Source organism: Amphibalanus amphitrite, unplaced genomic scaffold (assembly GCF_019059575.1).
Source record: "Amphibalanus amphitrite isolate SeventyFive unplaced genomic scaffold, NRLGWU_Aamphi_draft 000862F_arrow, whole genome shotgun sequence".
Taxonomy (NCBI): Eukaryota; Metazoa; Arthropoda; class Thecostraca; order Balanomorpha; family Balanidae; genus Amphibalanus; species Amphibalanus amphitrite.
The window spans coordinates 277,529-300,342 of NW_024882356.1; the positions used below are offsets into that span (position 1 = coordinate 277,529).

General features: G+C 57.9%; 2 protein-coding genes across 9 annotated transcripts in view; one reads left to right on the forward strand and one right to left on the reverse strand.

The window, feature by feature from the left end:
* Positions 1–16,362, forward strand: part of LOC122367304 (intersectin-1-like) — a 52,475-nt gene extending 36,113 nt beyond the window's left edge. For 6 of the 7 annotated variants that reach the window (XM_043340303.1, XM_043340306.1, XM_043340308.1 and 3 more), the window contains 8 exons: positions 469–672; positions 1,056–1,139; positions 8,487–8,642; positions 8,824–8,964; positions 9,861–10,056; positions 13,486–13,566; positions 14,557–14,730; positions 15,263–16,362. In XM_043340303.1, coding sequence (XP_043196238.1) covers positions 469–672; positions 1,056–1,139; positions 8,487–8,642; positions 8,824–8,964; positions 9,861–10,056; positions 13,486–13,566; positions 14,557–14,730; positions 15,263–15,417 — 1,191 coding nt within the window. In that variant the 3' untranslated portion in view covers positions 15,418–16,362. Of the gene's footprint in view, positions 1–468; positions 673–1,055; positions 1,140–8,486; positions 8,643–8,823; positions 8,965–9,860; positions 10,057–13,485; positions 13,567–13,848; positions 13,924–14,556; positions 14,731–15,262 lie in introns of all 7 variants that reach the window. The other variant, XM_043340305.1, reaches the window with a different exon arrangement.
* LOC122367305 (ATP-dependent (S)-NAD(P)H-hydrate dehydratase-like) lies at positions 16,347–18,717 on the reverse strand. Of its 2 annotated transcripts, none has more exons than XM_043340311.1 (2): positions 18,542–18,717; positions 16,347–17,694 (listed from the first exon to the last, which is right to left on the reverse strand). In XM_043340311.1, exon 2 carries the CDS (start codon positions 17,669–17,671, stop codon positions 16,736–16,738), a length of 936 nt encoding a protein of 311 aa, XP_043196246.1. In that variant the 5' UTR covers positions 17,672–17,694; positions 18,542–18,717; the 3' UTR covers positions 16,347–16,735. The 2 variants fall into 2 exon arrangements, with proteins under 2 accessions (XP_043196246.1, XP_043196247.1); XM_043340312.1 differs by having other exon boundaries at positions 16,347–17,652; positions 18,542–18,715.
* Positions 18,718–22,814: the final 4,097 nt, after the last annotated feature.

A 22,814-nucleotide genomic window follows, 5' to 3' on the forward strand; every position in this document is an offset into this window, starting at 1 on the left:
CACTTCCTAACACCTCTAAACTCCTCCAAGATTGCTTCCCTGTTCCAGTGGCAGCTCTAGCCCCCACAAAGCCAAGGAGGGCCCTGCTCCAACCTCCTCTATATTGCTCTTGGAGGAGTTAAGAGGTGTAAGGAAGTGCGACTGGAACAGACCCATAGAGAGACGTGGGGTATAGGTGATTGCTTGTGATCTATCAAATACCCGATCAATTCAGGTTATTATTCCATGGTTCACTGTATCTGACGAGAACGTGTCAGTCGTCAGTATCCCGTCCCATGCTGCTATTTTGGCCGTCTGAATCTGACCCAGTCTGTAGTAGCCCTGTGTCAGTGTCCCGTTCCGTGCCGCTGTATACGGCCGGCCGTGTCTGGCCCGGTCTGTGGTAGCCCTGTGCCAGTGTTCCGTGCCGCTGTATACGGCCGGCTGTGTCTGGCCGCGTCTGTACGGTCGCTGCTCTGTCCGCCGCAGCTGCCGCACATGGAGTGCTACATGCGCTTCTGCAGCTGCCAGCTGCGCGCCGCCACGCTGCTGCAGAAAAAGGTGCAGCACCCGCGGTTCGACGATGCGGTGCGCCGGTGTCAGAGCGACCCGCGCGCCGGTGGGATGCCGCTCAGCAGCTTCCTGCTGAAACCCACCCAGCGCGTCACCAAGTACCCGCTGCTCATCAAACAGGTCAGAGCCGAGCCGACACGGAGACAAACACGGGGAGTCACCACTGAGACAAGGGGAGCCGTCTCTGAGACAGACACGGGGAGCCGCCGACACCGAGACACGGGAGCCGCCACTGAGACATGGGGAGCTGCCACTGAGACACGGGGAGCCGCCACTGAGACACGGGAGCTGCCACGAGGCTGGGGTCTGGCGGTCCGTGTTGTGCTCTGTGCTGCATTCCAATGGACTGGTGGCCGTATAGTGGAGCTGTTTGGGGGTGTCTAATGACTGGTGGCTGACGCGGCGGCGTTGCGGGCGGCGTGTGTGACCGTGTCGATGTGGGGATGCACCCCGCCCGCCGGCCCGTGTTCCACCAGTCACCGCGTGCCCCGGTCTGCCGGCAGATACTGAAACACACGGCCGTCGACCACCCGGACCGAGCCAACCTCGAGGAGGCGCTCAACCGCGCCGAGGAGCTCTGCAGACAGGTAACCGACGCCGACAGGGGTGTTACCCAGCCAGCTATCCCAAATGGGGCCCACATGGGCTGGAAGTGGGGCATCTGGGCGAATGTGGGCTGGGCTACATCTGAGTATGTAATGGGCGTCCAACTGGGTCCCAGATGGGCTAGATGTGCTAACTTTACGTGCTGGACTTGGCCAGCGCCTCCACTGTGCCGCTACCCTGCCTGATCTGTGCCGCTACCCTGCCAGACTCCTGATCTGACAGCCGCCTGGGCACACCCCTGCCCGCGTCCCTGCGAGGTCGCTGATGCCGTTTGGAGTCCCCCGCCTTCAAGTGGTGGACGGTGTGGGGCCTCGCCCCGACTCGGTGCGTGGACAGCGCCCGAGCCAGCCAAACGGGGGACAACCGCCCCTCCAGGGCGGATGCCGGTGGCCGACGCGCCACCGGCCGTCGTCTTCAGCTGCTCTACCTACCGGCTCGACACCCGACCGACTCGACCGACTCGACCGACTCGACCTCGGCAACACCTGCGGACCGGCCGCGCGCGCGCGGCTCGGTCCGCCTAACTAAGTGAACCCAGCGTCCCCCGCCATGAGCGCCGATGGCGGGGGCTCGACCGGGCGCGGCGCGCGAGGAGCCTGGGGGGGGGGGGGGCAGCAGGCGGGCCAAGAACAGGCGGTACCGTCTGAACCGTCGGAACAGAAGCCGACTACTCATCGCGAGTTGGAACGCGGAAGGACTACGCCCCAAGAGGGATGAGTTCCACCGCTGGCTCTCTGCCACTAAGACGGACGTTGCCGCTGTTCAGGAGGTCCAGCCGGCTGCCGGCCAGCCCATCACCATCCCGGGCTACCAGACGGCCGCGCTGGTCAGGAGGGCGCGCGGAAGGAGAGACGGAGGGCCGGCCAAAGGGGGAGGTGTGGCGATCTTCGTCCGAGACGGCCTCAACTATCAGACCATCGAGGACTCCCCTCTCCACCCGCAGGACGACACCACCGAATGGTGCGGCGTTCGGGTATTCGCCAGCCCGTCGCCCACTAGACCTCACACCAACCAAAGACCTTGTTCTGTTACTATTTATTGCATCTACCGCCCCCCAATCAGATCATCGGGGATTGACGAGAGAGTCGACCGATTCTCCCTGGACGGCTTCCCGTCTTCGCCGGACACCTTCATCCTGGGGGACGTGAACGGCCATCACCCGGACTGGGACGCGGCGTGCCTGGAACCCGACGACACCGGTGAGAAGATCGCGGGCTGGCTAGAACGCTCACGTTGGACAGCCCTCAACAACGGAGAGCCCACCCGCGCCGGCTACGGGACCGGGCCGCTGACTGCCCCAGACGTTGCGCTCTGCCACCAGAATCTGGCGCTGCGGAGCTCCTGGTCCATCGGCTCAGATCTCGGCAGTGATCACCTCCCCCAGGTGGTCCAGACCACGACGAGCGGCGCCCGCCCACGCCGCATCAGAAAGACCAGGTGGTCCTGGCAGAAGGCGGACTGGACACAGTTTACCAGCGGCTGCGAGGCGGCCTTCTCTGCCCTGCCTCCCGATCTACCGACAATCACCCTCGCCGAGAGAGTGGCAACCATCATCATGTCAGAGAGCACGCGGGCCATCCCCCGCGGCGCTCGCGCCGACCCGAAGCCCTGGGCCTGCGATCCTGAACTGATCGATGCGATCTCGGCAAGGCGAGCGGCACGGGCAGAGATGACTTCTAATCTCTGTCCTGCAACAAGAGAGAGGTGGAAAGCTGCGAAGAAGGCGGCCGCCGCAGCAGAGGAGTCGGCCAGAACCAGGACCTTCAGAGACTTTGTCTCCACGGAGCTGAACCGGCCCTCGAGTATCGGGCGCGTCTCCAAGATTCTCCGGAGGATGGAGGGCGCCGTACCCGAGTCCCGACCGGGACAGGCTATCAGCGGGGACTGTGGCAAACTTGCCATAGAGGACCGCGCGAAAGCCAACGCCTTCGTCAGGACCTATGCAGCGGTCAGCTAGCAGGTCCGCTGTCCGAAACGAGACCGGCCCGTGAAGAAGGAACTGGTATCCCTGAGGGACAACGGCTGCACATGCCTCGACACTAAGGAAGAGGCGTGCGCCCCCTTCAGCATGAAGGAGATGGAAGCCCAGATCCGGGTGCTGAAGTCCAGGAAAGCGCCCGGCCCGGACCAGGTGTGCACCGAGCACCTGCGGCATCTCGGCCCCACAGCCAAGGCCGTACTGCTGCGCCTGATAAACCAGACCTGGGCAGACGCCACCATACCAAGCGCGTGGCGGAGGGCCACCATCATCCCGATTCTGAAGACCGGCAAGAACCCACAGTCCGTGACGTCATACCGCCCGATAGCCCTCACCAGCCACGTGGCAAAACTGGCAGAACGGATGGTCGGCGCTCGACTCAGCCAGATCGCCGAAGCGAGGAACCTGATTCCTGCCGAACAGATGGGCTTCCGGCGCGGAAGATCGGTGGAGGAGAACCTCGGCCGCCTTGTGCAGACCGTACAGGACGGCTGGAACCGACCCCGCCCCGCCGGTCGCCCTACCGAGGGGAAGACGGCGGAGAAGTTCGCGCTGGTAGCGTATGACTTCAGTAGAGCCTATGACAAGATCGACCACCGCATACTACAACTTAAACTGCTTCGTCTCCAGCTCCCACTATGCATGGTAAACTGGATCTTCCAGTTCCTCCGTGACCGACGCGCCAGGGTGGAAGTGAACGGCTGCCTCAGCGAGGAGCGCCCCTTCAGAGCGGGCCTCCCTCAGGGTTCGGTCTTGGCACCGACCCTGTACACCCTGTGGTCGGCCGATCTGGTGAGCGACCTGAGGAGCGTCCCGGGTACCAGCGTATTCATGTACGCCGACGATACCGCCACACTGAGCGGTAGCTGCCGGATGGAGACGGCAAGAGAACGAGCCCAGATCGCAGCTGACACGATGGTCAGGTGGGCCAACAGGTGGAAGATGGTGATCGCCGGGGAGAAGACCCAGGCCCTGGTCCTCTCCCAGTGGTCCCATGACGCCAAGGACTTCCAGATCAAGGTGGCCGGAACATCGGTCAAAGGATCCCCGCACCTGAGACTCCTAGGAGTCACCTTCGACAGACTCCTCCACTTCGGGGAACACTGCAAGAACCTGCGCCGGAAAGTGAAGCCCAGGACGGCTCAGCTGAGGAAGCTGACTGGTCGCAGCTGGGACCTCCAGGAGGCGCAACTACGGACCGTTGCCAACGGATACGTTCGGGGCGCCCTGGAGTACGCGGCAGCAGCGTGGCTCCCGGCGGCGTCTGAAGCTCACGTCGAGCTGATCGAGCGGGAGCTGCGAGCGGCGGCCCGTGCGGTCACTGGCTGCACGGCCTCGACCCCGACCGCGCCGCTGATGGCCGTGGCCGGCATCCCGCCGGCGCGAGTACGATGCCCGGCGCTGGCCGCCCGCATGGTGGGCCTGGCCGCCTCGCTGCCCGGCGACGACCCGCTCCACGCCGTCGGGGAGATGCACGTCGCGCCCCGCCTGAGGACGACCACCGGATGGCGTGACGTCGGCCACCGCGCCCTGGCTTGGACAGGCGCGGCCGACGTCAAAGTGGAAGGACGCCCTACAAAGACTATCCCACCGTGGGACCACCATGGAGAAGCCGTGACGTTCTGCCTGGACGTCGGCCCCGGCGGCCAGAGAGCGGCCCCTGCGCACATACGGAGGGGAGCGGCAGAGGCCACATTGGAACATCTGCCGCCCCGCGCCACCTGGATATGGTCGGACGGCTCGGCGGAGGGAGGCGTCTCCCAAGGCGGGGGCGGTGCCACCATCACCTTCCCGTCGGGAGAGACTCGGGAGGTCCGAGTCCCAGCGGGCCAGCTCTGCTCCAGTACGCGGGCAGAGCTGTGTGCCCTGAAGGCGGCCCTGAACGCCATCCGAGACGTCGACGCCGACATCGCAGACGACCCAATAGTCATCTGCACCGACTCCCAGGCCGCCCTGAGGATGCTGGAGAGCGGCGCCCCCTCCCAGACGACTCACCTAGGGATCTCCATCTGGGAGGACCTACTCGCTCTCTCCCGCCGAGGGTCACCGATCCGCCTCCAGCGGGTCCCGGCGCACTGCGGCCTGCGGGAAAATGAGAGGGCCGATGAGCTGGCCAAGGAGGCCTCCGGCCTACCCCAGGAGGCAGCAGTAACAGACGTGAGGACGCTAACGAAGGCCGTCGCACGCTGCGCCTCCCACCGCTGGCGGCAGGAATGGCCGTCCAGCTTCTTCAAGGACATCATGCGGGACCGTATGCCGGCTCCTCTCAACAACCTCGACCGGGATGCCGCCGTCAACGTCCACCAGCGGCGGGCCGGGCACTGGGGTCGCTCGGAGCAGTATCTGCACCGTATCGGGCGGCGCCCCATCCCGACCTGCCAGCAGTGCAACCTCAAGGCGTGCCCCGCAGCCCGCTGCATCGTGTGCAGAGAGGGCGCCGACACCCCGGAGCATGTGTTGCTCAGGTGCCCGTGCCTGGCCGGCGCCCGCCTGCGACTGACGGGCAACATCCACATCCGACCAGAGCAGCTGAAGGACGGCGAGCTGGTGGCGGCCTTGGCCGCCGGCTACCTCCGCCACAAGGAGCCCCTCACGGGGTTACAGGCCGGCCCCAGCCGGCCCTGAGGGGAACAACAACAACAACAACAACAGGTCGCTGATACTGTGCCGCCGGTGTTCGTTGTGTGGTGGAGCGGCCGCGGGGCGGCCGCGCGCCGGCAGTTGGTGACTATAGATAGACGCAATACGGCGCTGACGGACCACTCGGGCCTCTACACTATCGTTACAAACTCTTCTCCTTTTTCACAATATGTAGGTACGCATCCACGCTTACGTTCTCTACCGGCCGCCGGCCGACTACTTGCAGTGGTAGCGTAGTGTAGTGGTTAGGGTCCGCGCATCATGTTCCATAGGTCTTGGGTTCGAATATCTGGGGATCTAGTGAGAGGCAAAGGGTACGCGGTTCTCCCACGTGTGACCACATTGCTCTTTGGGATTCACGCGGAAATATTGGACGACGTAAGCTAGGTACAGTCCACAGCAGAAGTAATGTGGGGTTTCAGTCATGGGTATGTTCTGCTTCTGAAGCTTAGGAACGATTAGCCAGACTACAATGAAACTTTGAATGTAGCTTATATGTATCGTCATTCGTCACCCTTGCAGCTGCAACTTTAGCTATTGACATCTTCTTTTCGATCACTCCGCATTAAACAATCGCCAGTCAAAGCTAACCGTTGAGATTGGTAAAGCCCTACATTACTTTAGCGGTGGGCTGTACCAAATCCCAATTAAATTTCATGTGCGCTTTTTGCATGTGTCCGTGTGAGTCCCAACTGGGATAGCCCGTGTGGGACCCATATATATCCCAGCTGGGTCCCATATGGGCCCCACTTGGGCTGCCCATGTGGGTCCCAACTGGGAAAGCCCATATGCGGGCTCAATACGGTACGGGCCCCAGATGGGTCCCACATGGGCCCCGTCTGGGTGCCCAGATGGGACCCAGTTGGACGCCCATGACATTCCCATCTGGGTCCAAGGTGGGCAGCCCAGATGGGTCTCAGTTTGGTGCCCACTTGGGGCCCATGTGGGCCCCACTTGGGAGGGCTGGCTGGGTACTGACTCCCCGGGACAGGTAACCGCCGCTGATATGTAGTCTGTAGTAGCCGCTGACGGGGGTGCTACAGACTCCCCGATACAGGGGTGCTACAGACTCCCCGATACAGGGGTGCTACAGACTCCCCGATACAGGGGTGCTACAGACTCCCCGATACAGGGGTGCTACAGACTCCCCGATACAGGGGTGCTACAGACTCCCCGATACAGGGGTGCTACAGACTCCCCGATACAGGGGTGCTACAGACTCCCCGATACAGGGGTGCTACAGACTCCCCGATACAGGGGTGCTACAGACTCCCCGATACAGGGGTGCTACAGACTCCCCGATACAGGGGTGCTACAGACTCCCCGATACAGGGGTGCTGCAGACTCCCCGATACAGGGGTGCTGCAGACTCCCCGATACAGGGGTGCTACAGACTCCCCGATACAGGGGTGCTACAGACTCCCCGATACAGGGGTGCTACAGACTCCCCGATACAGGGGTGCTACAGACTCCCCGATACAGGGGTGCTACAGACTCCCCGATACAGGGGTGCTACAGACTCCCCGATACAGGGGTGCTACAGACTCCCCGATACAGGGGTGCTACAGACTCCCCGATACAGGGGTGCTACAGACTCCCCGATACAGGGGTGCTACAGACTCCCCGATACAGGGGTGCTACAGACTCCCCGATACAGGGGTGCTACAGACTCCCCGATACAGGGGTGCTACAGACTCCCCGATACAGGGGTGCTACAGACTCCCCGATACAGGGGTGCTACAGACTCCCCGATACAGGGGTGCTGCAGACTCCCCGATACAGGGGTGCTGCAGACTCCCCGATACAGGGGTGCTGCAGACTCCCCGATACAGGGGTGCTGCAGACTCTCCGATACAGGGGTGCTACAGACTCCCCGATACAGGGGTGCTACAGACTCCCCGATACAGGGGTGCTACAGACTCCCCGATACAGGGGTGCTACAGACTCCCCGATACAGGGGTGCTACAGACTCCCCGATACAGGGGTGCTACAGACTCCCCGATACAGGGGTGCTACAGACTCCCCGATACAGGGGTGCTACAGACTCCCCGATACAGGGGTGCTACAGACTCCCCGATACAGGGGTGCTACAGACTCCCCGATACAGGGGTGCTACAGACTCCCCGATACAGGGGTGCTACAGACTCCCCGATACAGGGGTGCTACAGACTCCCCGATACAGGGGTGCTACAGACTCCCCGATACAGGGGTGCTACAGACTCCCCGATACAGGGGTGCTACAGACTCCCCGATACAGGGGTGCTACAGACTCCCCGATACAGGGGTGCTACAGACTCCCCGATACAGGGGTGCTACAGACTCCCCGATACAGGGGTGCTACAGACTCCCCGATACAGGGGTGCTACAGACTCCCCGATACAGGGGTGCTGCAGACTCCCCGATACAGGGGTGCTACAGACTCCCCGATACAGGGGTGCTGCAGACTCCCCGATACAGGGGTGCTGCAGCCTGCAGACTCGCCGCTGACAGGGGGTGCGACAGGGGAGTCCGTGTGACAGGTAATTATTGCAACATTACTAGACCACTGTAGCCCGACATAAGCGAGTAAAGGCTCGTCGCTCGGCCACTCTGGATCCCACACCCTTGTTGTCCAGGACTTGCCGGCGCGGCGCGGCGGCCACGGCGGCCAATTTCATCCCCCCCCCCCTCTGCCCCTGCCAGCTGACCGAGCCCCCCCCCCCCCCGTCAGCTGAACGAGGGTGTGCGCGAGCAGCAGAACACGGACCGATTGGAGTGGATGCAGGAACACGTGGACTGCTCTGAGCTGCCCGAGCGGATCGTCTTCAACTCGATGACCAACTCGGCCGGGCCGCGGCGCCTGCTCCACTTCGGCCTGCTGAAAAAGGTACCCGGGCGCGGCTACGGAGGGCGTGGTCCCGGGAAGCTGATTGGCACTATTGTGTGAGTGTGAGGGGTTCATTTGCATTTTTAAGCACCACCGAAGCCGCACCGATGGGGTGCTACACGGGAGGTAGCTGATAGCCGTTACGAAGTGTTGTACTGATGGTGCTGTGTTTTGCGTGCAGACGAAGAGCGGTCGGGAGGTGGTCGTGTTCCTGTTCAACGACTTTGTGCTGCTGACGACTCCCAGCCGGCCTCTGGGAAACGTCAGTCAGCTGGAGTTCGACCGCAACCTCTCCAACCTCCGGTTCAAACTGTACAAAAAGGTGGGTCGCCACTGACAACCAGCCAGTCCGGATGGACTGGCCGTCCTGTCGCAGAGACGGCGACTGCCGGCCGCGGTACAAATCGAAAACGGATTAGTCGATCCGCGACACGTAGGTGGGCCTCCATATTTTTCAGAGTAATGCCGATATCGCCACCAAACTTTCAGTACCTTTCCCACATGAGTTATAACTGTGCTGACCAAAACGAGCCCCGGATGTGATAGGTCGGTCAGCAATGACTGTCAAGAGTGGCGCCATGTTCTGCCATCACAGACGGCAGGAACTCTGCGGGACTTCTGTCTCACAAATATAGGATCGGTTAAGCTAGAAAAGGTGAAGAGTAATTGGGGGGGGGGGGGGGCTGACAAAATCATTAAGCTGATTGTTTTTTGTGTGTGAAAAAAGAGGAAACTTCAAAGTTCTTACAAAAAAATCATCAAAAATATACGATAAGAATTTACTTGGAACATGTCATAGATCAGCAAATGACAATCGTCCAGTTTACCAAATTTAGCTCAATATCTCAATTTTAACGCACCGATGGTGCCAAAAATATACCCGAAATTGCTGGCGTCTTTAGCTCGGCTGGCAGCCGCTCTGTAGCGGCTCTCACTGACTGCTGGCGGTCCCTCTGTCCGACAGCCGCTCTGTAGCGGCTCTCACTGACTGCTGGCGGTCCCTCTGTCCACTGACTGCAGTGACTGGCGGCCCCTCTGTCCGGCAGCCGTTCTGTAACGGCTCCCACTGACTGCTGGCAGCCCTCTGTCCGACAGCCGCTGTGTAGCGGCTCCCACTGACTGCACTGGCGGCCCCTCTGTCCACTGACTGCACTGACTGGCGGCCCCTCTGTCCACTGACTGTACTGACTGGCGGGCGGCGGCCCCTCTGTCCGGCAGCCGCTGTTCCTGGCCGAGCTGGAGGTGAGCGTGCCTCCGGAGTCGCCCGACGCTCTGCTGCTGACCGGCGCCGGTCTGGTGGTGTCGCTGACGGCCGGCGGCGGTGTGGCGCGCGACCTGTGGCTGCGCCAGCTGCGCGCCGCCCAGGAGTCGTACCGCGCCCTGGAGCGGACCCAGCTGCAGCGACAGCACTCGCGTACGTACCGCCCGCAGACACTGCACAGCGCCCGCAGCCGACCACAGCCTGTCAGCGCGGCTCGGGGGTAGTGGCTCTACGGGCGGTTTTTGAAGCTGCCATCACTGAATAGGGTCACCATTGCTATTAACCCGCGCCCCACTGGGGGGGGGCTATTTATAGCCCCCTCCCGTTTTTCTGCAATAACTTCCAAACCGCTTGACGTATCGACGCCAAACTTTCAGTTCCTTAGGCTGCATCAATTTGACACCTTGTGTCAAAATTTGAACTTCGTATATACTATAGGTCGGCCGGAAATGACGTCAGAGTGACGTCATGTTCGGCCGATTTCGACGCAAAACATTGAACCACGGCAATCGCTCCCAAGAGCTCAGTTTTTAAGCTAGATCTAATTTCTTTGCATGAGAGGACTCAGAATAGACTGCGCTATCAAACTGCTATCTCGGATTTTCGAAATTTTGAAAATTTGGAAAATTTAATATAATGAAATCCAAAATTAATATTTTTACATTTTTTTTCAAAAAGTTTTTGGCTTTTCGAAAAAAACGGAATATATGTGATAGAACGCATTATTATGACTAACTCTAGCAAGTTTTAGCTAAAGATCTTCAAAAATGGCCAAGTTTTACGCATTATTGCAAAAAATTCACAATTATCAATTTTTTTAAATCAATTTCTCAGCACGTATTTGACATCGTACGCCAATATAAATAGCACCATCGTGTTCCTGAGCTCAAACCGCATCCAATAGACACCTTTTTGTTGAAAAATTTCAACTTCAAAATTTGACCTTTTTTGACCTGAAAGTGACCTGACCTAAGCTAAATTCGACTCAAAATGACCTCCAATGACACAGACGACATCAAATTCGAAATCTCGGACCTAAATGGACCATAAAACAAGTGTCACGTGACCTACTCATGATATAATATTTTCGTGACCTGTGATGACCTGACCTTGACCTGAAAATCAAAGTACAAGTTTGGTACCCTCAGGGTATCTAGAGCATCTGTTCATGAGTGTGTGATCCAAAAATGAGCCTGATCTGACTTGTAAGACGGCGGCCAGAGCCCAAAACGTGAACAAGCCAAAATGCTAATAATTTTTACTTTGACCTGACCTGTGACGTCATCGGTGACCTCGAGGTCAATGAAATTAGGTTTTGCTCGGCAGTTTTTCCGGGGCTATCAGACGCCGTTTGAATTTTGACGATCGGCCCAGTAGTTTCGGAGTTAGGAGGGGGGGGGGGCTATGAATATTGAATAGCCCCCCCCCCCCCCAGTAGGGCGTGTTATACGCAGACCCCAGTGGGGCGCGGGTTAAGCACGGCACGCGCGGCTGAGAGCCGATTCAAATGTCTCAGCCGCCGTGTACACTGTTCAGGGTCTTGGAGAGCATCACCTACCTCTGATCGTAATGTATTGTGTGCTTGCCGTATGTGATCGCAAACTCTCCGATCACCCAACGAGTACGTTAGCAATTGCTTGTATCAGCCATGATCATACACTGTTAGGGCCGCATTTCGAGCTATTTCTCTCAGAATTGGGTACCTTTATATTGCTGGGTGGCGGGAGGAGGAGTGTTAACCCTCGCACGACCAGGCCATTTCTCATAACACGAACGACCAGGTGGGGGGTTGTTACGACCCCCCCCCCCCCTGGCGTTTCGAAACGGAAGGTCGTAGAGCTTAGCGGAAAAAACCAACGGATTGCTCTCAACGAGATCTCGCGATTGGTGGTATATTTTTTTGGCCCTAGGTCAACATTTGACCTACTTATGACCGGTCAAAGGTCAAATTTTCCGAAAAAATCAAACTTTTCAACTTTCCGCGGCGATTGCGGCAAAACGGTGGGAGATATCGACTTGAAACCTTCACTATCGTGTTCCTTGATCAATTCTCTATCGTTTGGTATGTATTTCGTTTCCCTAGCTCTAAAAATGGCGCGTTGGGAGCGCCGGAAGTCGGCAAGGTCACAGTCGGCGGCAGAAATTCGAAAAATCAAAATTTAAATTTTTGAAATCTGATTGTATTTTTGGATTTGGGAGGTCCATTTGCTCCCTATAGAAGCTAATATTGCTGCATATTCCCATTGAGGTGACAAGAATTAGCAAAATAGTGGTTCGGGCGCTTTTCAAAAATAGTACCGGACGCTGTTCCTCTTGTGACGTCATAGCTCCGTGACCTGACCTGACCCGGTCAATTTTCTTGCACCACACGATAGCCAATGCTTGCCCCAACATGCATGGGAAGTTTCATCATGATCCATCAAACAATGTGGGTATCACCGGCAGAAAACCTAGGGATTCGGCGCACACGTTTGGTAACTGTCGGCCGGAGGCTGTACCTCTTATGACGTCATAACTCCGTGACCTGACATGACCCGATCAATTTTTTTCGGCAAAAGATGCACAAAGGTTGCCCCAGAGGGTATCGAAAATTTCAGCCCGCTACGACAAGCCGTTTAGCGTGCACTTCGAAAAAAACCTCAGGGGGGGGGGTTGATACAACCCCCCCCCCCCCCTAGGCGTTCTAGGGTTAAAAGGGGTCTCCGTTGTCGTAGTTGGAACGATCGTACGTACACTCGGGGGCAGATTGATGTTCCACCACTCCCCACCCATCGGGCTCCCATGGCTCAGCACTGGCTGCTGCCAGTGTTGCCTGCCCTCAGCACTGGTCAGCACTGCCTGCCAGTGCCAGTGCTGCCAGTGCTGCCACTGGCAGCAGCCAGTGCTGAGCCATGGGAGCCCGATAGGTAGGGAGTGGTGGAACATCAATCTGCCCCCGAGTGTACATTGTGAACCCCGCAGCCCTGGACACGCTGTGTAGCTGGTGTCTGTGCTGGGTTATTGCCACGTGGCCCGGTCGGTGGGAGCTCTTTTGTGCTCCGTACGTACCGTTCTTCATCTCAGGGGGTTTCTCTCTGATGTGGTGCGTTGCAGGGTCCGTGTATGAGTGTACGGCCCTCCAGATATTAAGTGGTTGGTTGCCAACATCACAATAAGCCATCTGCATTGATAAATACGTCTAATGGCTGTTGAAAACCATTGCCGAAGTGTGTGCACGAACCCTCTTCCCATTTCTATTGAGTCATTTAAAGGAGTGTCTCTGTCATTCCAGCTATTACACCAAAAGCACATAGGCTAACCTACCACTCTTTTGCTGGAGGGCCGTACACCGCTCTCTCTGACCCGGCGGGGGTCCCTGTACGCGCCGCTCTGACCCGGGCGGGGTCCCTGTACCTCTGACCCGCCGTATCCGTGTACGCGCCGCTCTGACCCGACGGTACCCTGTACATCCCCCTGACCCGGGCGGTACCCTGTACGTCCCTCTGACCCGGCGGTACCCTTGTACCTCTGACCCGGCGGTATCCCTGTACACGCCGCTCTGACCCGGCGGTATTCGTGTACGCGCCGCTGTGACCCCGACAGGCGAGGCCAAGTTCGCGGCGTGCGGCCGTCTGCTGGTGGTGATTATGTCGGCTAACCGGCTGGTAGCCGCCTCTGCTGACGGTGAGCTCCGCCACCACCCGGGCACGGCACGGCTGAGCACGGCACGGCACGGCTGAGCACGGGCACGGCACGGCACGGGCGCGGCACGGCACGGGCATGGTGTGACCGCAGTGCGGGCTCGGCTGAGCTGTTCGCACTGTGCGTGTGCGTGTGCGTGTGTGCGGCCCGTTTGCAGGTGTCGGTGAGGCGAGCTGCATGCGGCGGGGGCCGGTGGCGGGGACGGAGGGGGAGGGGAAGGGGAGGGCTCATGCGCCGCCTGCTGACCGCATGTTCTCTCCCTAGTGCGTGCCAGGCCGAAGGGACGCTTGCTAGTCACTGTGTTTCGCGCCCTGCGGCTGGAGGCTACGGACAGAAACGGTAACTACTGCCCACTGGCTGATACGGGCCGCAGCTTTCTCTATCCGCTGGCCCTGTGCACTGGCTCGGTACACCGCCTCAGCTGATTGGTCACGGGGCTAATTATACTTAACATCACTTTTGAAACACATTTAGCTGTCAATAGATTTTCTGCGAGGGGGCATGAAGTTAAATAAGGTCGTTTTTGAAATATTACTAGTCTGACAAACTTACGAAAGAACGGAGTTATAGCGCCGGAATAACTCTGCACGTGCTTTGATCGCTGATCGCTGGGATGTACGGTTCGTAGAAAATTTGTGCGAAAATCCGTGAAATGTTCTCAGATATATTTGAGGCAACATAAAGGCACGCGCAACAATGATGGTTGCGCTTTAAATCAGTTCTTAGGTTCGGTACCGGGAAGGGGGGGGGGTGTATGTGCCGGCCGGACCGCCCGGCAGTACCGCTGACCAGTACCGGCACGGGTACAGCCGGGCGGGGGTGTATGTACTGGCTGAACCGCCCGGCGGTACCGCTGCTAAGTACCGGTACGGGTACAGCTGGGCGGAAGTGTATGTACTGGCCGGACCGCCCGGCAGTACCGCTGCCCGCTGAGCCCGCCCTGACGGCGGCCCCGCCCCCCCCCCCCCGCAGGCAAGAGCGACCCGTACTGCGAGCTGACCATGGGCAGCCAGGTGCAGCGCACGCCCGTCGTCGAGGGCACGCTCAACCCGCGCTGGAACCACAGCATGCAGTTCCTGGTCAAAGACGTGCGAGACGACGTGCTCTGCATCTCGGTGTTCGACCGCGACTACTTCTCACCGAACGGTCAGTACTTCTCACCGAACGGTCAGTACTTCTCACCGAACGGTCATTACTTCTCACCGAACGGTTAGTACTTCTCACCGAACGGTCAGTACTTCTCACCGAACGGTTAGTACTTCTCACCGAACGGTGGGTGACCGGGGGACCACTCAATGAAAAGTGAGTAGGTACACTCGAGGCAGATTGATGTTCCACCACTCCCATCTGCCACTGGCAGCAGCCAGTGCTGAGCCATGGGAGCCCGATAGGTAGGGAGTGGTGGAACATCAATCTGCCCCCGAGTGTACTTCTCACCGAACGGTGGATGGCCGTCGGCCGGGGAGACCTCTCACCGAACGGCTAGTACTTCTCACCCTCACCGAACGGTTAGTTCTTCTCACCCTCACCGAACGGTCAGTGGAATGTTCTGATGTCCCCCCGACAGAGTTCCTGTAGTATGCCCTATGACGCCCCCACCCCCCACCCACGCATACCCGCCCCGGTAGGGTTCCTGTGCTGTCCCCTCTGACGCCCCCCGCCCCCCCCCCCCTTGCAGAGTTTCTGGGTCGGACCGAGCTGCGCGTGGCCGATGTCCACGGAGACAACCAGCGCTACCGCGGACCCATCATCAAACGCCTGCCGCTGCACGAGGTCAAACGCGGCGAGGTCGATCTCAAGCTGGACCTGCAGATTTTCGACCAGCCCCAGTAGCGCCCCTGGCGGCCGGCGGCGCAAGCTCGGCGGCGGCGCCCGCGGACCACGCTGGGTGTCTCGCCGCGGCGCGGGAAGGTTGGATCTTGCCACTCGGTTGTTAGCGTTGTAGCTGTTGGTGTTTTCTGATGGCAGTGTTTGTGTCTTTATGTACCCCGGCTGCTCGTGATGCTGAGCAGACCCTCGGTTACCGGACGGCGCGACTCGTGTCTCACCGAGAGCTCGGCATATTGTTCCTGTATGCGAGCTTGCCTACCCATGGTTGTTATTGAGCCTCCGCTTTCGACTTTTTTCGTAAATGGCACATCGACGATTACCTGCTACCTGATGATGACGTATTTAAGGTGGTGTTTCAGGGCTCAGGCCAAACTTTCACAGAGAATGTAACGAGAGGGGGTCGGGCCGGGTCGGGTCGGGGAGCTAGTCAGCCAGACTGTGCGGAGGGTGTACGGAGGGGGGGGGGGGACCGGAGCACACATTCCCGCTGGAGGCACGCCGCTCGGTGGACCACGGGCAGACACTGCGGACCGCCGGCCGTCCCTCAGATGGCAGCGGCCGGCGCCGGGCATCCCCAGCGCCTCCCCGCTACCGCGCCGCCCAGCGCACAGACACGGCGCTGTGACAGCAGGAGCTGCCGGCTGGGCGCACCTCGCCGGCTCCGAATGGGCCGGGACGACTCAGAGTATGTACCGGTGTGTACGGGGCCGGGACGACTCAGAGTATGTACCGGTGTGTACGGGGCCGGGACGATGTCAGAGTGTGTACCGGTGTGTACTGGGTAGTGTGTGCGGGGCCGGGACGATGTCAGAGTGTGTACCGGTCGGGTCAGCCACGTGACGAGCTGTACCACCGGGAGCTGCAGCTTGGTTCAAAACCAGAGATTCGCTGTATGTGTATCCGAGCTATATCAATAAATGTCCCGCAAACTGTTGCGCTTTCCGTCAAGTGTATTCATTTGTGCATGAAAGCGGATGTGACTGGAAGTCCTAACACCGTGAGCTCATACAAACCCTTACAGGATACAGTAAAAAATGTCTTCAAACACGGTCACATGACTGTTAAGGCTGAGCATGTGTGTAAATATGCGCGCTCCTAACGAAACATCTCGCTCCAGTGACCCAACGTCAGAGTATATCATTCACAGTAGGTATCCCGTGCACCATACAGCGCGGTACGTGGTGCGCGCCGCGCCCTGACAGCAGTCCCCAGACACGTACACACAAACTGGCCACATATTGCTCGGCCGCCTGGCGCCGGGATAGAGGACCCCGGTAGCCGGACGGGCGGTCCGGACAGCGGCCGGCCTCCGCCCAAATCCTCAGCCGCCCACTCTGTCCTCAAAGAGCTGCTCGAACGCCGTGTGCACGTGCTGCAGCATGTCGCTGGCCAGCATGCTGCGGCCGTGCCGCTCGAACGCCAGCCGGGAGGCACGCCGGGTGAGGGCGCACGCGCCGTAGGCGGCCAGCAGTCGGGCGTCCACGGCCAGCGGCTGGTTGGTGGTCTTGGTCCAGTGGAGCAGCGTGGCCAGCGCGCCGGCCAGCAGGTCGCCCTGGCCGCCGCAGCGGCGCAGACTGCCCGGCTCCGAGCACCACAGCGCCGTGTCGCCGCACACCACCGCGTCGTCGCGGCCCTTCCGCACGATGGCCACGTCGCCGAGCTCGCGCGACAGGGCGCGCACGTGCTGCTCGCCGTAGTGCGCCACGGCCAGCTCCTCGTGCAGCACGGCCTTGTAGAGGCGGCCGAACTCTGCCGCGTTGGGCGTCAGCACGGCGCTGTGGTAGCCGCGCACCAAGTCCGGTGCCTGCGCCACCAGCCACAGCGCGTCCGCGTCGAACACCATCGGCAGCTCGAGCGGCCGCAGCGCCTCCACCAGGCGCTGCACCGTGTCCAGCGTGCGCCGGTCGCGGCCCAGGCCGGGCCCCACCACCAGCGAGCACAGCCGCGGCGCCCACTCGCGTATCTGAGCCACGGCGTCGGGCGCGTCCAGCACCGGGTGCACGATCACGTCCGGGCCGTACGCCTTGATGGCGGCGGCCGCGTCGCGCGGGCAGAACACGTGGGCCAGGTCGGCGCCCGTCCGCATGGCCGTGATGGCGGCGAAGTAGGGCGCGCCCGTGTACTCTGCGCTGCCGCCCAGGACGCCCACGCGCCCCGCCTGGCCCTTGTGCTGCTGGGCGCGCAGCCGCGGCACCACGGCGCGCAGCGAGCGCAGCAGCTCCCCGGCGCCGGCCATCTCTGTCGGCACGTCCGTCATGGCGCCGCGGTCACCACGGCGCACTGCCGGAGGCACCGCGCGCACACACGTCACTGCGGGAGCCAAGGCACACTCACATATTCACAGAGGGAGGAACGTCACGCGCACATCACTGCGGGAGGCACGGCGGACACGTCACAGAGAGGCAAGGCACACAGGTCAGCACCACACAACATGACAAGGGTTTCACAAGGTAAACTGAAACCCTACCGACTAGATACTGTACACAACCTGCCCACTCTGAAACCCTCTCCTGATTAGTGTGACAACCTGGTGGAACAAAACAGAGAGAAAGAGGTAACAGCCCAATAAGAACCATGAAAAATGCAATGGCAGGACAGACATCCTGCAACTATTTTCTAAAGAAACCCATGGAGTATGGAAATAGAGATGGTAAAGGTTGGTGTAGTGCACTATTGGAGCTCTACACCCTCACTCTGGATCAGGTGTGCCCACTGCCCCCCCCCCCGGCCCCATCCCAAAATACCTTCCGCCGCCTCTGAGCCAGGCTAAGTCAGTAAGGGGACCGGCCGTGCTCGACTGTGTGCACGTTAAACTTTGAACTATAAATTCTGCCATAGAACTGGGACTGCGCAATCGGAGGGTAGAGGGCAGGGTTACCGCAACAAGCTTTGCTTAGAGTGGCTCTGCCCTTGTGAATCCTCCCCATCATAAGGTTCGGACTAAATTTATAACAAAAAGGCATCAGGCATTGGCCTATGACTAAAAAAAACAAATAAATTCCGTCACTTCACAATGCTTTAAGATTAATTAATCAAAGGAGCATTGCGAGCATTTACCGACGGAACAATAAAAATACTAAATTCAAGACAATTGCCATAAACCCTTGAAAATTTGCAGAGCACCCACCTAACTCCCCACACCGGCACCAGGTAGGCCACTATATTATATGGCCTTGGGTAGGCCGCCTTCGGTTAGGCAGAGGGTTAGGTCGTTAGGCCCAAGGGTTAGGCCCGTTAGGCATACAGTTTGGGGAGCAACGGGAGCAAGGCCCACAGTTTGACCACGTTGAGTTGTGTTTATTGTTGCAATGTAATTGTGAGCTGCGACGTCATTGGTACTCGAAGGTGGAATGACGCAGTAATTTTTAGACTCAAAGTAATTAGATTGAAAAATCGTAAGTTAGGAATATTCAATTGACCACGTCGCCTTTTTTGAAGGGCAGCGGTGCATAGAGAGATCCGTACCTACATAAGATCTCTAATCTCTATGCAGCGGTGTGCTTCAATAGATAAATCTGAAGACGTCATTTGTAAGATATTTTCCTTTCACTTGTAAATTTGAGCCCGAATCATTCGCTGTTTTACGAGCAGTCTGCTGATTCTGCCACTGGTATATGTTGGCATCTCATTGGCGAATAGCAAACATTGTGTTAGCTCCAATGTTAATTCCACCAATGAGAAGCCGAAACCGGTAGCGTGCTGATTGAAGAAAATAGTCACCAAGCAGCGCTCCATATTTGATTTTTGGGGTGCGGCGATCGAGGTACGTGCGATTTTCATCGATATTTTCAAGATATTTTATGAATTTGTCGCTGTTAAGTGTTTTTTTACTGTATTAATAGTATGCAGTGCGTTTTGTATTCATTTATTGTATTTACACCCAGTTTTGTGTCCTACAAGGAGCTGGACAAGCTATCGGTAAAGCTGGCGCGTCAACCTAAGCAGATTTCATGGATAATTTTTTTCATATTGTTACGTTATTTGACATCCTGAATCCAAAAATAATACTTATATGTCTCGCAAATAAAAGAAAAAACATAATCAAACCTGACCTAACCTTACCTACTTACCTATAACCTACCAACCTCAACCTACAACCTACAAACCTACAACCTAACAACCTAAAACCTACAAACCTACCTACCTACAACCTACAAACCTACAACCTAACCTAACCTAAAACCTAAAATTTTTGCTGTAACATATTCACGCCAAGATTGTAGTTAGGACCTAAACTTAGCATATACCGCTAGCGTCACCGTCCCGTCGGCGGTAGGTAGGTAGGTTGGGTTGTAGGATGGTAGGCTGTAGGGGTCGGAGAGGCGCCTGACGGCTACGCGCCCTAATCCACGAAGAAGAAGAAGAAGGTGTAGGGGTTTATACAGCCTTGGCTGTTGGCTAGTAGGTAAGGTTAGGCGAGGTTAGATTGTGTTTTTTACTCTGACTTCATTTACACATTAACGGTTAGCAGCGGCCAGCGATGGTGACCCCAGCTTTACCGATACCGACAAGCCAAAGTGCAACAATGAAAATTGAAATGTGTGTGGCATGATGTGACATAACTGTGGTTATTGTGGGCCGTGGGGGAAATTAGGGTATTAGTATATATTAGGTCCGAGTGGCGAACCGATTATGAAAAGCACACTATATGATGTATTTTGACCTCCTTATTTCATATCTGATAGTTATTCATTCTGGAATCAAGCATCAAAGCACCTATGAACAGTGCTGGAAATGAGGCCGCTTTCTGGTCCCGGCGTTTTATTCTCCGGGTGAGTTAGCCCCGTCTAGCGCTTAGCCGTGTGCAATGAAATGGCTGTGCTAGACATGCTTCAGCCTCTGCATACTAATGCAAAATGTTGGCTCTGCAGGAAGATTTGTATTTTTCATGAAGCTACCTCTCCTTACACATTTCGCCACTGGCTTATACATATTTCCTGTTCGCTCATCGCTGATTCCATGCGCTGTTGAAAAAATAGCTTTGTTATGCAAATACAGAAGCAACGTGTACCAATCCAAATCCAATCGCCTTTTTTCTTCCACCCGTATTATCGCATAGGAGATGAACTGAGTCGGAGCCGGAGCCGCCGGAGCCGGACCATTTTACTCGGAGTTGGAGAGGATTTTTCCTCCGGAGCCGGAGCCGTCTGCAATTTCCACGGCTCCGCATCCCTGGTTCTAACCTTTTGAATGGAAGGATTCACAAGGACAGAGCCCCCGCTAGGCGAGGCTTGTTGCATTGACCCTGCCCTCTACCCTCCGATCGCGCATTCCGACTCTATGACAGAATTTGGAATCCAAAGTTTAATGGGCGCACATAGCCGCGCACGGCCGGTCCCCTCACTGACTTCGCCTGGCTACGACCTGCCACCAACGGCAACCATACCTGTCAGGAGGCTCATAAACGTCATGCGCCCATCGTGCTTCGAACCCGGGTCCCGGACTGTTATAACCGGGAACGCGTACTCTCACCACGCGGAGTCCAACGCTCTACCGATTGAGCTACGGGACCGGCTGGGATGATGTTGATGTATCTCCTCAGAAAGTGGAAGGAAAGCTGGTGTCCCTCAAGACTACCAGCTCGCCAGGGCCTGACGCCATACACCCACGAATCCTTCGCGAGTCGGCACAGGCCCTCTCCACCCCTCTGAGCATACTGTACTGCAAGTCTTTAGACTCTGGGTCGCTTCCTTTGGACTGGAAGACAGGTGAGATCACCCCAATCTTCAAGAAGGAAGACCGCCAACGCCACTCGAGCTATCGACCAATCACTCTGACTGCCATCCCTGTCAAGGTCCTTGAATCTATTGTCCCAGACGCTCTCCTCCAACATTTCCGCGAAAACAGCCTGTTCACCAGCGCCCAGCACGACTTCCTCCCAAAGAGGTCGTGTACGACGCAACTGATGGAGGCAGTCGAGGGCTGGAGCACCGCCATCGAAAACGGAGACAACATCGACATCATCTACCTGGACTCCGCCAAGGCCTTTGACTCTGTGCCGCACCAACGTTTGATCCGCAAGCTGTTCGCATACGGCATCCGGGGCCCGCTTCTCAACTGGATCGCAGCCTGTCTGATCGATCGCCGACAGAGGGCTGTGGTCCATGGATGCAAGTCCTCATGGCCCCCGTGACCAGTGGCGTTCCACAGGAATCGGTTCTCGGACCTGTGCTGTTCACGGTCTTCGCTAACGATCTCCCTCGGAAGTCATCGGATCGGTCTAAATGTTCGCCGAGTGCCGACGACACCAAACTATACCGCCGTGTCAGGGCAGTAGCAATGACCTCCAGGCTGACATTGATGCACTCACTGGTTGGTCTGAGAAGTGGCTGCTCCCTTTCAACGCCCAAAAATGCAAGGCGATGCACCTCGGCCCCCGAAACCCCGAGCACGCTTGCTTCTTTAACGGTTTCCTGATCCAGAACGCTGAAGAGGAGAAAGACCTCGGCATCGAAATCGACAACCAGCTCAAATTCCATAAGCAGACCGCGTCAGGCGTCGCAAAAGCCTCACATATTCTGGCCGTTGTGAGAGCTCATTCGTCAACATTGACGAGCACACGGTGCCGCTTCTCTACAAGACCATGGTTCCGCCCCTCCCAGAATATGGCAACACAATCTGGGGACCTTTTGGGAAAGAGGACCAGAAAAGACTCGAACGCGTGCAACGACGTGCAACGAGAATGGTCGCACAAATCAAGCACCTCCCGTACCCTGAAAGACTCCGTCGATTGGGACCGTCATCACTTCTACTGGAAACGGAGAGACGACATGGTGACCGTATATCAGCTGCTGCACAGAGGGTTGGCCTTGTCGCCAGAAGCCTTCCTGACCTGGAACAACTCAACTCGAACCAGGGGCCACCAGTGGATGCTCGAGAAACCCAGGGCCACCAAACTCGTGCGCAGAAATGCGTTCAGCTTCTGGGTCATAAACGACTGGAACTCCCTTCCGAGTGCAGTGGTCATGGCACAGTCCGTAAACCAGTTCAAGGCCCGGCTGGACAAACACTGGGGCGGCATTATGTTCGACGGCCCCTATCCCTGAGAGCCCAGTCTGTGTCCCGATACGAGCTTGATGAGAGCGGGATCCCCAGGCCAAGTGGCCTTTTTCAATCCCGATCACCACAAAGGTAAGGTAAGGTACCGTGATTACTGGATATTTTGGATGCGTTAAAATCAGTTATTCATTACAGAGGCTGGAAAGTCTAGGTACAGGATTTCAGGTGTCGGGGCATAAACTTGTGTAAGGAGAACAAAATCTTTTGGACCCGACTGCGACCAGCAAAGGGTGGCAGGGTCTTATTTCCCCAATATTGGGTCAAACCCCCCCCCCCCCCCCCGGTCCGGTGCGAGTGGCGCCGGCGCGCGTGAACGGTGTTTTTCTCTCATTTTCAGAATC

Bases quoted from the DNA above. Each gene is read 5' to 3' on its own strand.
- LOC122367305 (XM_043340311.1), bottom strand. From the start codon at position 17,671: ATGACGGACGTGCCGACAGAGATGGCCGGCGCCGGGGAGCTGCTGCGC.